At 41.6% G+C, this 13,265-nt stretch overlaps 1 protein-coding gene across 2 annotated transcripts in view; it reads right to left on the bottom strand.

The window, feature by feature from the left end:
- ADCY8 (adenylate cyclase 8) overlaps positions 1–13,265 on the bottom strand; it is a 150,904-nt gene that overhangs the window by 26,623 nt on the left and 111,016 nt on the right. For both annotated transcript variants that reach the window (XM_032467722.1, XM_032467721.1), the window contains one exon: positions 7,658–7,830. In XM_032467722.1, the coding sequence (XP_032323613.1) occupies positions 7,658–7,830 (173 nt within the window). The remainder of the gene's footprint in view (positions 1–7,657; positions 7,831–13,265) is intronic.

Below are 13,265 nucleotides of genomic sequence, written 5' to 3'. Positions count from 1 at the left end.
GCTTGCTACATGGCAGTTCCTGCTCTAAGTGCTCTAAGAATCATGCTCAAGTTTTTATATCAATTTTAATTTCAATTTTTTGCACTATTGTTAACCCCATCTTGATTCTTTTATCTTTTAATAAAACCTCATTCCTTTTGTGTCATCTCCTTTTGGAGGGAACCTCCAACACTCTATTCACAGTTCTAATGGGGACATAAGCTGGGGTGTCACTGACTTGGCCTGTCTTGGGCTTTCCAAAGACCAAGCTGGAAGGCAGCTGAGTATGGGCAGCAGCAAGTGCGTATTTAGCCACTGACATGACAATCATCCATCAAAGGAATTTAGAAAAAGGCTAAGGAATCCCTTGTTTGATTCCAAATACTTTCTGTCTGGACACAGGTGGCTTGTGGAAATAAACAGTCCCCTTGACAGGTTTCCATTGGCTAAAGAAGAAAGCCCAAAGTAAAAATGCTGAAGACAAATCATCTCTATGGGTATGGTGACTTGCTTTCCATGGTCTCCTGTTCTAGTCCTTTAGGTTTCTCCTAAATGCCTGTTCATCCATTCATCCAGGTGCTTGGGACAAAAACAAAACCAAAACTGAGTCAGACTTCACCACCCCAATATCCAAATCCTGTCCACACTTCCACCAAAATATATCCCCAGTGCATTTCCTTTTCTCCATGTCTATCTCTACCACCTGAATACAGTCACTGTGATTTGTGGTTACCTCATAATGTTAACCTCTACAATCTCTTTTCTACTTGGCTGCTCACAAAAATCAGGTCACATCACTCCTTGGTTTTATAGCTTCCCAACCACAAGCATACATATACTCAGAACTCACTCAGAGGTGACTTAACTCTGCTGTGGCTTAAGGACACAATGGGGCCATCGTAGACGAGATGTAGTGCTCAGAGAGAGTAGAACGAGCATTAATTTGGCTGCACCCAGGTGGTCTCCAGCTTTCCCTTTTCTATTGTCACTGGAGACTACCAGGAGTAACATGGGGCTAAGGGAAATGGGGGCATGAACCCAGTTGCCATGGCCAGCTTCTCACCTACCTTTATGCTAAAAGACCTTCTTAGGCCCTTTTACACAGGGCCAAGCCCCTCCAGGTAGGATAGGGACTTAGGAAAGGAAACGTGTTTTCTCTTGGGGAGTATTGTGCACCTGGGGACCTAGAGGACCGAGGAACTCTGTGGGCTGAAACAAGATTCAGATTTGTGAATTCCTGCTTCCACCTGCTTTTCCTTGGAGATAAAATGCTAATAATAGATGATACTCGTTATTATGTTTCTTTTTTGTAGCCCTGATGAAGCACATAAATTATTGAGCATCGACTGTGTACCAGGCATGTGCTAGGATACAGAACTGAAGAAGGCGCCTTGTCTTTGTCCTCAAAAGAGTCCAGTAAAGGAAAGAATCACGTAGACAGATAATTTCATTACACAATACACCCCATAGTGAAGATTCATCCTTGTTGCCATGGGGATATATGGGAAGAGAAAGTAACACAGGCTGGATGTCCAGGGAAGACTCAAGAGCTGAGTATCACAGGTTGATAAGACTTTGGGAGGAAAAGGTGGGAAGGGTTCTAAAGGTCCTTGACATATATCTTGCTTAGCTAGCTGTTTGCAAGCCTCTAGTGTAGGGAGGATAAGTAAACATCATAAATCAAGTTTGAGGCTACATGCAGGCTAAGTAGGAGAGGGTGCTCAGATGAGGTAGAGCTGTCCACCGCCAGTGCTGAAGTGAAGAGGGTTGGGCTGTGAGCCGAATATTGTCATTCAGAATTTTAGGGACTAGGATTCATTCAGTCCCAGTCACCATAGTGCTTGTTTGGGGGAATATGCTCATTCCAGTGCCACCCTTTCCTTCATGTCACTTAATTCTTTGGCTCCTGAAGTTTGTGGATTCCTGATAAAATAATTAAAGTCATGAGCTTTGTACTCATGCAGACCCCAGGTTCCAAGCTCGGGTCTGCTACAAACCAGTTGCTCGATCTTGGACAAGTCACTCAGTATCTCTGAGCCTCAGTCCCTTGCCCTGTGAAAGACGCTAATAATATTTACCTCTGTAATTGTGAGAATTCGTTGACCAAATCTTGGTAATGTGCTTGGCGTGGTGCGTGGCTCACATCCGTCTCTCTCTACCCCGTAAAACTCCCAGTACATGATATTGCTTCTGCTGGTGGCATTTTAAAAAATCACTCGTTCACATGGCTTAGTTTGAATGGGAGATGTCCTATGTTTAGCTCCTCTTGAACACAGCCTGACCTCCTGCTCTGACTAGCACTTCTGATATCCTTTTCTTTGTGATACAGAAGACTTTTTTAAGCTCAGCAATTTATCACTTAAAAAAATACTTTCAAGAGAAAACATAAATACCTCTTGAATCATTTTGAAAGCAGTGGTTGACCAAAAATAGAGAGATGACGAGATCAAATTTGGAAGAAAAGTAAAGGAACATTATGAACGGTCTTTGAATCTTTAGGATGTATTTCAGATGGAAAAAATATGACCTGAGAGGAGACTGCAGAATGTGCACAGTAAGTCAGCCAGGCCAAAGGACACCCAGAAAGAACTGTGATTTGAATTTAGAGGAGATTTTAATTTTTGTAGTTTCTATGATTATTTGAAGAACTTCCAAAGAGACCCAAATGGCTAAAATATTTACAAAATTGTAATACTTTGCTAGATATTGGGTGGTTGAGACATAAAACCAAGGACATCTTGAAATAATTTATATGTATTAATAGAATCACTGAATTAATACTACCCTTTCCCTATGCTAATAGAAAAGGGTATAATTAAGTAAAAAACACATGTAGAATATTGTAGTTCTCAGGGCTATCACAATCTTTAGAGATCATCTTATCAGATGTCTCATAAAAATTTATATTTAATTTGAGGGTTAATCATTATAGAGGTACACATGCTGATGGTAGTAAATTTGGAAGCTAATACAAATTCACAAATAAATAAATAAAAATTCTCCTTAAGCCCACCACCCAGACAACAGTTAATATTTTGGAATCAACTCAATGTCATTTCCTTTTCTTTCAGGCAAAAACATAGTTATGTTTACAAATTTAGGATTGTATGGTTCATACAGTTTTGCAACCTACTTTTGGGCTTATTATGTATTATGAAAACAATCCCTTATCATTAAATACTTTGCAATGTGAGTTTAATGGATCCATCCTATTCCATATTATGTATACTTGGTATAATAGTCCTTGCAAGCCTTTTACTTTATAGGTAGAAGACTGAGGCTCAGAGAGAAGAAGGCGCTTGCTCAAGGTCACACAGCAGATTTGTATCAGCCAGGATGAGAATTCACATCTCAGGCACCAAGTTCAGAGCATTAGCCATCATGTATCCGATGCCAAATTTTAATGTAGTTATTAGTTTCCCTCCCGTGAAACCCAAAATAAACCAGCCAGTTTGAATTTATCTTTTATTCTGTTGCCATACTAATGACTGCATTTGCTTAGTGCAGATTTATGCCATACCTCTAACAACTCTGCATACATTGCCTGCTTTCATACATGTCAACACTTAAAATATTATTATCCCTATTCTAGTGAAGAAGAAACTGAGACCCAGATGTTAAGTGACACGCTCCAGTTCACGGATCTAGTGAGTGATGAAGGCTGGCTATCAATCCAGACCTCAGTGATGCTTTTCAGTAGCCACCCTGCCCTCCAAGATGCACTTACTTATAATTGCTTGCCCGTAAGTTCCTTGTAGTGTTTTATTCATCTCTGAGTTTGCAGGGCCTAGCAAAGCCCATAGCAAAGGTGTGACACTTAAGTCTGAAAGCAAATTGTGCTTACAGAATGGGGAGCACATGGTTTATGGGTGACGGTGAGCAAAAATCCCAGGGCTCTAGGTAGATGACACTTAGCTCACTATGGTTAATAGCATACTATGATTCCAAATGAGCTGACATTCTACCAGTCACTCATTCATTTCACATTTCTTTCAACAAATATTTAATTGAACACCTGCTGCCAGATTCTCCACTAAGTGCCCCAAATACGAACACGAGTACTAGCCCATTCCCTCAGAAGCTCCTATTCTAATGGAAGAGGAAGACATGGAAATTGTAACAAACTGCAATGATAAAAAAAATTATGTGCACAGGTTAGAAAAAGAGGAATGATTCAAACAGGGCTTCCCTGAGGAAGAAGTCCTTGAGTATGATGGGTCAGAAAAAGATGGACATATCAGATGGGGGTTCAGTATATGCAGAAGCTCATTTGGTAAACAGCACCTGGTTTCCCATGGCAGGAATACGGGCTACAGGGATGACCTATGGAGTTGGAGGAGATAAGACTGGAGAAGTCAGTGGGACTCCAGAGAGAGTTTTGAAGTTCTTGACAAACAGGTAGAACTTCTAGCTCCTTAGAGGCAACAGGGAGTACCTGAAGATTTTAAGAAGGATAATGAGTTGGCCAGATGGCTTTGATGGCATTGAGGATGGTGGACTGAGAGTGGAGGCTGGGACGTCACTTAGGGTACTACAGTCCAGAGATGAGAGTAAGGATATTTCTAGAATAGCAGTTTTTGTGGTATAGAAGGAGTCATGTCCAATGATAATTGTTAGTATTAATCAAGTGCCTATTCTATGCCAGGCCCTGTGCTAAGTTTCCATGATCACAGCTGATCTCTCATCTGTTACTACAACATAGGAACCATTATTATCCCCACTTTATGGATGGGAAAACAGGGCTTAGAGAGTTGTCACTTGTACCTAATTTGCACACAGCTGGCCGATGATGGAGCTGGGATTTGAACATAGGTAGTTTAGTTCCTAAGCCTGTACTCACAAGTGTCATGATATAGTCTTCACTACAAGGGATGCTGAAGAGGATGCATCTCTAGGGACTAATAAGATATTGGGAGTGAGGGTGCCTCACCTGTTCTGGGCTCAGTGTCATAGGGGGTTGTCGTGGAGAGGGCCTCAGGAGCAGAGGGAGAATCTGTGGTATTTGGGATCATCTCAATGTGGAAGCAGACAGGCTGCCCTGTGCAAGGTTCTCTGTACTTTCCCAGAGTTGTACCTGACCCCCAGGAACAACCAGCAGGAATGCCCTGAACCAATGTGAGCTCCTAGAGGGCTGGCTGAATCCCAACAGCACGAGCAGACCGTGGCTGCCAAATGGATGCACAGTGACTGCTGACCTGCTGATTTATAACTCAGCTGAGAGGGAAGGGCTGGACGAGCTCTTCCATGCCTTCTTAATTTAATTCTGTTGATAGCAGAGTGTGAGTCAATGCAAGATGAACCGATGATTGACCTTGAGCCAGGAAGAAGCTGAGAAAAGCACCTGAACGTCAGCAGCAGTGGATCTGGGATTACGCTTACTTTCACAATCCTACTTAATAATTTAACTGTAGGTGTTTCCTTAACAGCGCAAAACAGAATTTAGAACGAAACCTCTCTCCTAAAAAGGGGGGGGGGGACAGGAATGAACAGATATTGGTCACCTACTCTGTGCCAGGCACATCAGAGCCTCACGCAGCCCCATAGCAGTTTAGTTATTCCATTTCACTGAGATCCAGAGATGGGAGGGTAATTTCTAATTCAGGAGAGTCTGGATTTGAAGCCAAAGCCCTGGTTTGCTCCATTAATGCTCCATTAATACAGTGTTTCCCTTGGAATGAATAGATTTTAGATGGTTTAGTCTTTATTTTGCCACAAAGGTGGCCTATTTTGTTCATACATCTCTTTGCCTCCTTTTGTGCTGGTTTCTGCTTGGCCATGGGACATCTGCTGCCACTAACTAGTTTACCTAATTTGAAACTGTTTTGGCTTTCTCTGAACCCTGGGCATATGGTGAGAGATTCTTCACCTTATCTATGAGAGATATATGCAGTGTTTAGAAAGATGGACTTTGGAGGCAGAAAGACTTGAGCTAGAATCCACATCTGTTACCTACGGGCTGTGTGCACCTGGGTAATTGTGGAATCTCTCTGAGCCTATGTCCCTCAGATTGTTGCTGTGAAGGTTAAATAGGGCAATGGATGTAAAGTGAATGATGTATAAGCAAAGCAGACACAAATTAATATCTAGCATTTATAAAGAAACTTTGTGAAACCTGTAAAAAAAAGGCAAACAACCTAATAGAAACGCAGGCAAAGGGTATGACCTGGAAGTTTACTGAAAATGGTCAATCAACAACAATAAAGAGATACACAAACTTATTACTCACGATCAAGGAACGATTAATGAAAGTGATGAGACAAAATTCTCACTCATAAATTCAATAGGAATTACAAGGACTGCTGCTTATTAAGAGAGAAACTGTTCCCACTTTGTTGGAGAGCCATTTGGCAATATTTTAAAAAGTGGGAAATGAAGATACAATCCAGCAAATGTGCTTTTAGATATAAACCCCAGGAGACATGTTCAATGATGATCACGGAGGCATTGATAACCTTCTAATAGGTCAAAGGATAAATATACTTTGGTGTGTTCATATTGTATAATATGTACATACAACAGCTAACAGGAATCAGATCTGTAGAAATGAGCCTAGATGGATCTAAAAAGATACAATATTGCACTACCACACAAGAATTTTATAAATAATTTATAAATACAGACATAACTAATTATATGTAAAACACAGAGATGGGAAGGATATATGTTAAGTGCATTTGATGTTGACTCTTGGGAGGAGGGCAAAAGAACAATGTTGGGGAAGGGAACTTCAACAATATCTGCAATGCTTTCTACATTTAAAAATGCAGAAGTAAGCACAACTAATTCTTAGCATTGTTTATTCCCACGGGTTGCTTCATAGATGCTCACATTATTAGCATCAGACGTATTTTCTGAGGCTTCTTGAACTATCTTGACCTCCTCTTTCTCTCAGACTGTTGGGCACTTATTCTGGTCTCAGTGAGACCTATGTGCTTCCTGCCCCCGAGGCTGATCAGCCACATGCTCAGTGTCTGGCTCCTCCCGCCACTTCCAACTCAGAAGAAGCTCCACCAGGCAGGTGTGGGGTCTGCTTTACCCCGGGGCTGTGGAAGGGGCCAGGTGATGTCACCAGGAAGCACATCCAGGGCGTGAACTGCGACCAATGGGAGAAAGGAGAGGGAAGAGGCCAGCAGATTCCTCTCCCCTCCTCCATTTGAGATGCTTTTCCTTACCTCACCGCCTACACAGGGATATTCCAATTGGCCAAATGAGCGCATCTTCCAAGGCACCAGCTGAATCTCTTTGCAGTTCATTCTGGTCAGCACAATATGGCATTAACTAGTATTTACCTCCCACCCTCTTCTTCACTTCTCTTTTCCCTGACTTCTGCTGCCCCGGGTTTGCATTAGCACTTCATGCTTGCCTCAGGCTCTGTTATGTAAGGAATCTAGGCTAAGATATTGGTTTTTTTTTTTTTGTATTTTTCTGTATTTCCAAAATAACAAAATACAGGGAGGCTAGTAAGTACTCCATGCACAGTGTCTCCTATTATTAATATTGCTACAGCCAAATTAGAATCAAACCCTCCAGTTTTGGAGCTATTAAGGTTGAAGAGACCATCCATGATTAGATTTGGCCACACCTAAGCTGTGATTTAGTCCAAAATTTAATGCATTAATTAATCTGTAATGCAAATACATGATGAAACTGAAAACTAGGGATTTGACTGGACACTTACTCTCCACTGTGGTTCAGGTTGTCGTAGCGCAGAAAGAGTCCTGCATAGATGGTCTCAGTCAGCAGGGCATAGATAGCGATCATAATCAGCAGCACAGCCAGCTTCAGGACGGAATTAAGTCGGAGGAAAACCGCACATGTCACCATGGCCAGCACCCCCGTGAAGACGAAGTACTGGAAACAGAGAAGGTAGGTGGTCAAATTCAGTAGGAATGTGGGAGGGTCATCCTCCTAGTCATGAATGCCAGTAGGTCTCCTAATACAGATGTTTACTGAGCATCTCCGTTCGGAAGTCTCAGGCCGTCCTCAAACTCCAACTCCTCAAATTCAACTCCCACATTGAACTCATCATTTCCTTAGCAGCTCCCCAAATCTCTGTTCCCTATCTTGGGGGAACCATTCGCACCATTCCTCAAGCCAGAAACCTTGATCTCATCTTTGTTGTCTTTCTTTCCCCCACATTCCACAGCTGGGTCATCCTAAGTCTGTAGATTTTACTTTCTTAATAAATCTCACATCCACCTACTCGTCTCCCTCTACTTTGTTTCTGCTTTAGCTTTCACCTGTAGATTTGAAACCATTTTCTGGCAGCTCTATCTGCTTCTAGCTCTCAATCCTCACTAAATACACACTCTTATTCCCTATCCAGTATTTCCAAGACACAGATCTGATCACGTTACTCCCTAACTTGAAGTCTTTTCATTGCTCTCTATTCCCTCAAATTATGTTCTCCTTCCTGCACAGCAAAACCCTCGAGGCCATCATATATGGATTTCCTTTCACTTTCCAAACCCCACCTTATGGTCTAGCCTCACTGTCTACTTGCTGTCTCCCACAGCTCTTTCCCCACTCTCCTGTGCCTTGGTGTTTTGTATCTTGTGTCCTGTTGCTCAAATCTCATCCAGGTAACTAAGCCTTACTCCTCTGGTGTCTTCTCCTATGAGAAGCCTTCATGCATCTCTCCAGGTGCTTCCGGACATGGCCTCATTCCTCCATAGCATACATCACCACCCAGCGTAATATCTGCCACCCTGTGTTAGAAGCAGCTGCTCAGTGGGCCAGTTTGGAACCACTCAAGGGCTGTAATGTTGGAGTGGCCCCCATATGTCAGTCCGTGCAGGTGGCTTTCAGCCTTCTATAGGGAGCGCCTCCGCCCATTTCCTTGTAGAAGAATCCCACAGTGTCCTTCTGGATGGTAGGTTTGGACTCTGACTATCTAGTAGGAGAAAAAGGATAAAACTCGCATCATCAAAGTCCCGCTTGGTGGTGGTACTTCTGGTGTTTATACACGTCTTCTCTTGCAGTTTTCAAAGTAACTGATCAAGATGGGAATCATAATTTCCATTTTATAGGGGAAGCAACTGAGTCTCATACAGCTTAAGCAAATGGTTCAAGTTCTCATAACTAGAACATTGCCCCTAGGATATCTGGATACAACCTGCCAATGTGAATGTAATTCTAGTGGGCATATAGGGCTTAATGATTTTAAAAATCCATTCTAGCCCTGTTATGTATGGCTCCTTCCAGAAACCGACTGTCTTCTCTCTCTTATTACATGAAGAGACAATTTCTGTGAGGGGCAGAGGAAATGGGTAAGAATTTCCGGAAATCCCCGAGCAACTACTGAATCACTGATTTCTTAAGCCAACTGACTCATTTGTGTCTATTTTCAACAAGGGCAGTGATACCAACAAATGTGGACAGCACCCTAACTGAGTTGCCCCTGAGGGCAAAGGACAAGTACCATGGTGCACGAGGTGGACCCAGAAATGAATAAGGCACTGCCCTGCCTTTAAGGAGCCTGGTGTCTGGGGCATCCTTTACTTTTGTTTCTTCATATCCTAATAAATCCAATTATGTCCTTGTCTCCAATGGAATGATAAGCTTTCTTCAACTCTCCTGAAAGATCTTCCCTTGGCAAGATTGTTTGGTAACTTGTCCTGATGCCTCTGTGCAGGAAGCTGTGAGTGAAGTGAGAAGGCAATAACTAGTTCATTTTTCAGAGTTTATCTTTTTTCTATCCAGAGAAACTACCAAGATCTTCCATTTTAACAAATGGAGGAAAGAGGAATTGATCTGAGGGGAACTGTTTCATTGTTACTTGCATCACATGCAAAGGTCTTGCATAGCTTTGTCAATGCAAATCATGAATCACTTATAAGGTCAAAAGCCATGAGATGATTGTTCCCTTGAGCAAAAACCTAAGAGGGCACAACAGCTAAATATTAGAAATATAATGAACATTTATTGCATGGCTGTTGTAATCAAAGCATGGTGCTAGGCCCTGGGAATTCAAGGAAACGGCCCAAGCCTGAAGGAAGTCAAGGTCTAAACTGTGAATGAGATGTGGAAACATCAACAGTTCAAAGTGTTAAGTGGAGCAATATCTGATTCTGTTTGCTTGAAACAAGCATTTTACAAACTAAAGCAGGCATTTAGGACCTGCTGGGCACCAAGCATGGTGCCAGGCTGGAAGGCGCCACCTGAATGTCAGGACATGGTCATAATTTTCATAAATTACCATGGCAGTATGAACACATTTTCCCCTTAGAAGAAACAGAAAGAAGAATTTTACACAATGATGACTCAAAGAAGATCTCGAGCATCTGTCCACACCAATCGCATCCACTGGAGTGTCTGTAGCCATTTGGTTGTGGCCCACATCCTACAGCATTGTGAACTCACAGAACAAGAAGGAGTCACTGTCATTCAAAGAAAGGACCCAAACTTGCTGATTCACACAGAACCTAATTCTTAGCAATTATAAGTCTTGGTACCAGCAGCACTGTGAAGGCTCACAGGCCAACAACAGAGGCTGCTCTGCTTCTCCCTGAGCCCTGACTCCCCTCACGGTCCAGGAATGAGGTTGTCTTGAACCTGGGGTCACCACAGGTGCCAAGTGGAGGTAACTGACCTGACTCTCCAAGCTGTTTACTGGATTGTGTTAGGTAGGGGAAAGGGGGCATTTTGAGTGTGCTTGGGGCTCTGGTACATTCTTACTGTGTTTTGTCTTATTTTAGACCTTGCTTTCCATGGTTGACCTTTTTTTTTTCCATACTAGGGGAAGAATAATGAATGCTCTCTAGTTCATTGTAGCTGTTAACTCGGATCTGTCAAAACTGCGTTTAAATTCCATAAGCAGACGTGCTGTTTACGTCTGACTTGGGTTGAGGACAGATGGACTCTTGTGGTTATTTCCTAGAAGGGACTACAGTCTCAGTCAATATTTTAACTTCATACTAATCCACAAGAAGACATATGTATGTTAATGACATCTACATTATAACTATGAAGCAAAACCTAATCAATGAGCAGGCAAACAGCTATTTCTTATGGAAAGGCATCACTTCATAATTCAGAAAAATAAATAAAACAATGATGCTTTTCTTGATGATGCTTATAGGTCAATTCAACTTAGTCAACTTGGGGGACTATGTGCTCATCTCAACCACGATTCTTTAACAACTGAGCTCAGACACCTATACATTATCTTCAGAGTCTATTTTTGAAAAATACCAAAAATGCAATCTCTCTGTATTTGCTGCCTAAATGGTGATGTCCAGCCAGATAACTCATCTTGGTGACTTCCAAAAATCAAATGTGTTCCCAGAGGGTGATGATTTGACATTGTTGAACATACCTAGGAAGCAGATGCCATCAGCTAAGAACAAGTAGCAGAGAGGAACGTGGTGGCCTTGTTGGACTACTCCCTTGACCTGGGCAACAACTGAGGGTCTGGAAGGATCTGGATCCCTGAGAGTGATCCAACTCAAGGTGGTCACCATTTTGTAAATAATTGGTGAGGCCAGAAGATTGATATTGCTATGAAACTGTGGCTTGCTCAGATTTTTAGTACACATAATTATGTAGGTAATCTCACGTTTTAGAGCACAAAACCTTGTGCATTAAAAAAAAATTGTTACATCTGTATCTTCTTCTTTAAACTCAAACCTCTACTTGGACAGGCACTATTTACTCTTAGTTACCAAAGCCCTTAAGAAAGAGAGGGAGAGAAGAAAGAAACTAACATTTATTGAGTGTTTCATGCATATTATCTCTATCTGTCATCCAAATAATCTTACAAGATATTAACAATTCCATTATACAGATGAGGAAACTGAGGCTCAGAGAGGTTAGATGACTTGCCCAAGGCTACTCAGCTAGTAAATGGCAGAAGAGTTTGTGCTCATTCTATTTCACCACACAGCCTTAACCATTCAGACCTATTCCGTCTCCCATGCACAGTTAATGTCCTTAAAGTCTTGGAATCTAAGCTTCAGTGAGATAGGACTTGTTGGTTTTTGGATAACATTGTGTTATTATCGCTTTTGCCTCTTTGTTGGGAAAGGCAATTCCAAAAATTAATTATCATTTGGGGAAAAAAACAAAATGATCTCCTCTATGTATTTAGCCATAACATAAAACTGGCTCAGTGTAGGAGCCAAATGAGCTTATACAACATCCCTCTGTTCAACTAGAAAACGTTCTGAAATGAGAGTGGAGCGATTTGACAATTTCTTTGAGCTATTCTTTGTTTGAATTATTTGGTGGTGGGCCTATCTGTGTGGAAGTTTGGGAAAATCTAATTTTATCCTGAATACCAGCTGGTGATTTTAGATCACAGTGAATACATTTTCCTCCAAAATCACTCAGGGTGCTGATTCCTACCTGAGGAGTTAACCAGAGAAATGAAGGCAAGAGTTTAGGGAGGCACTAATTTTTACAGCCACTTTTGGAATTTAAAAAATCTGCTTATTTGTTTTATTACCGATTGACTCTTAATTGTTTCTTTTCCTCTCTTTTTGCTCCTTCTTGCTTTTTTTTCCTTTTGTCTTCCTTTTTAAAGTCCCCTTCTTTCTTCCTTCATCTTTGTCATCGTCATCATAATGACTGATGTTTAATGAGCATTATGCACAAGAAATGATAGTAAATGTACACATGCATTTTTTTTCAAAGTCTCATGATAACCCTGTGACGTATCCACAATCATTATCCCCAGTGTGGAAATGAGGCTCAGAGCTTGAGTAACTTGCTCAAGACCACAGTTATAAGCATCGGAGCTGGAATTTAAGTCAAAATTTTCTGACTGCCGGTTTCTGACAGACCCTCTGTAATTCTGCTCCTCACTTTTCTCTGCCTGTCTTTCTGACTCCTCTTTTGTGCTCAGTTTTAAAGATAGCTTTATTGAGTTATGAGTGACCTACAATGAACTGCGTAGATCTAATGCATACCTTTGAAAAGATTCAGTATTTGTACACATCTGTGAAACCATCACCATCAAGAAAAGGAACACCTGCCCAAGTTTCATTGTGTCCCTTTATAATTTCCCTCCCACATCCTTACCCCTCCTCCCCACGCAACCACTGACTTTTTTCTGTTACTGTGTATCAATTTGCATCTTCTAGAGTTTTCAATCAATGGGACCATACAAGTGCATACTGTCTTTGTTTTGTTTATTTCCCTTAGCGTAATGATCTTGGGATTCATCCACGTTATTGCACATCTGTCAATAGATCATTCCCTTCTACTGATGGGTAGTAGTTCAACAGACGAATATTCCACAGTTTGTTTATCCTTTCATCTACTTACAGACATTTGGGTTGTTTCTA

This window comes from Camelus ferus, chromosome 25 (genome assembly GCF_009834535.1).
Source record: "Camelus ferus isolate YT-003-E chromosome 25, BCGSAC_Cfer_1.0, whole genome shotgun sequence".
In the NCBI taxonomy this organism is placed as follows: Eukaryota; Metazoa; Chordata; class Mammalia; order Artiodactyla; family Camelidae; genus Camelus; species Camelus ferus.
Note: the sequence above shows the minus strand (reverse complement) of the source record. Positions and strands in the feature narration are given on the sequence as shown.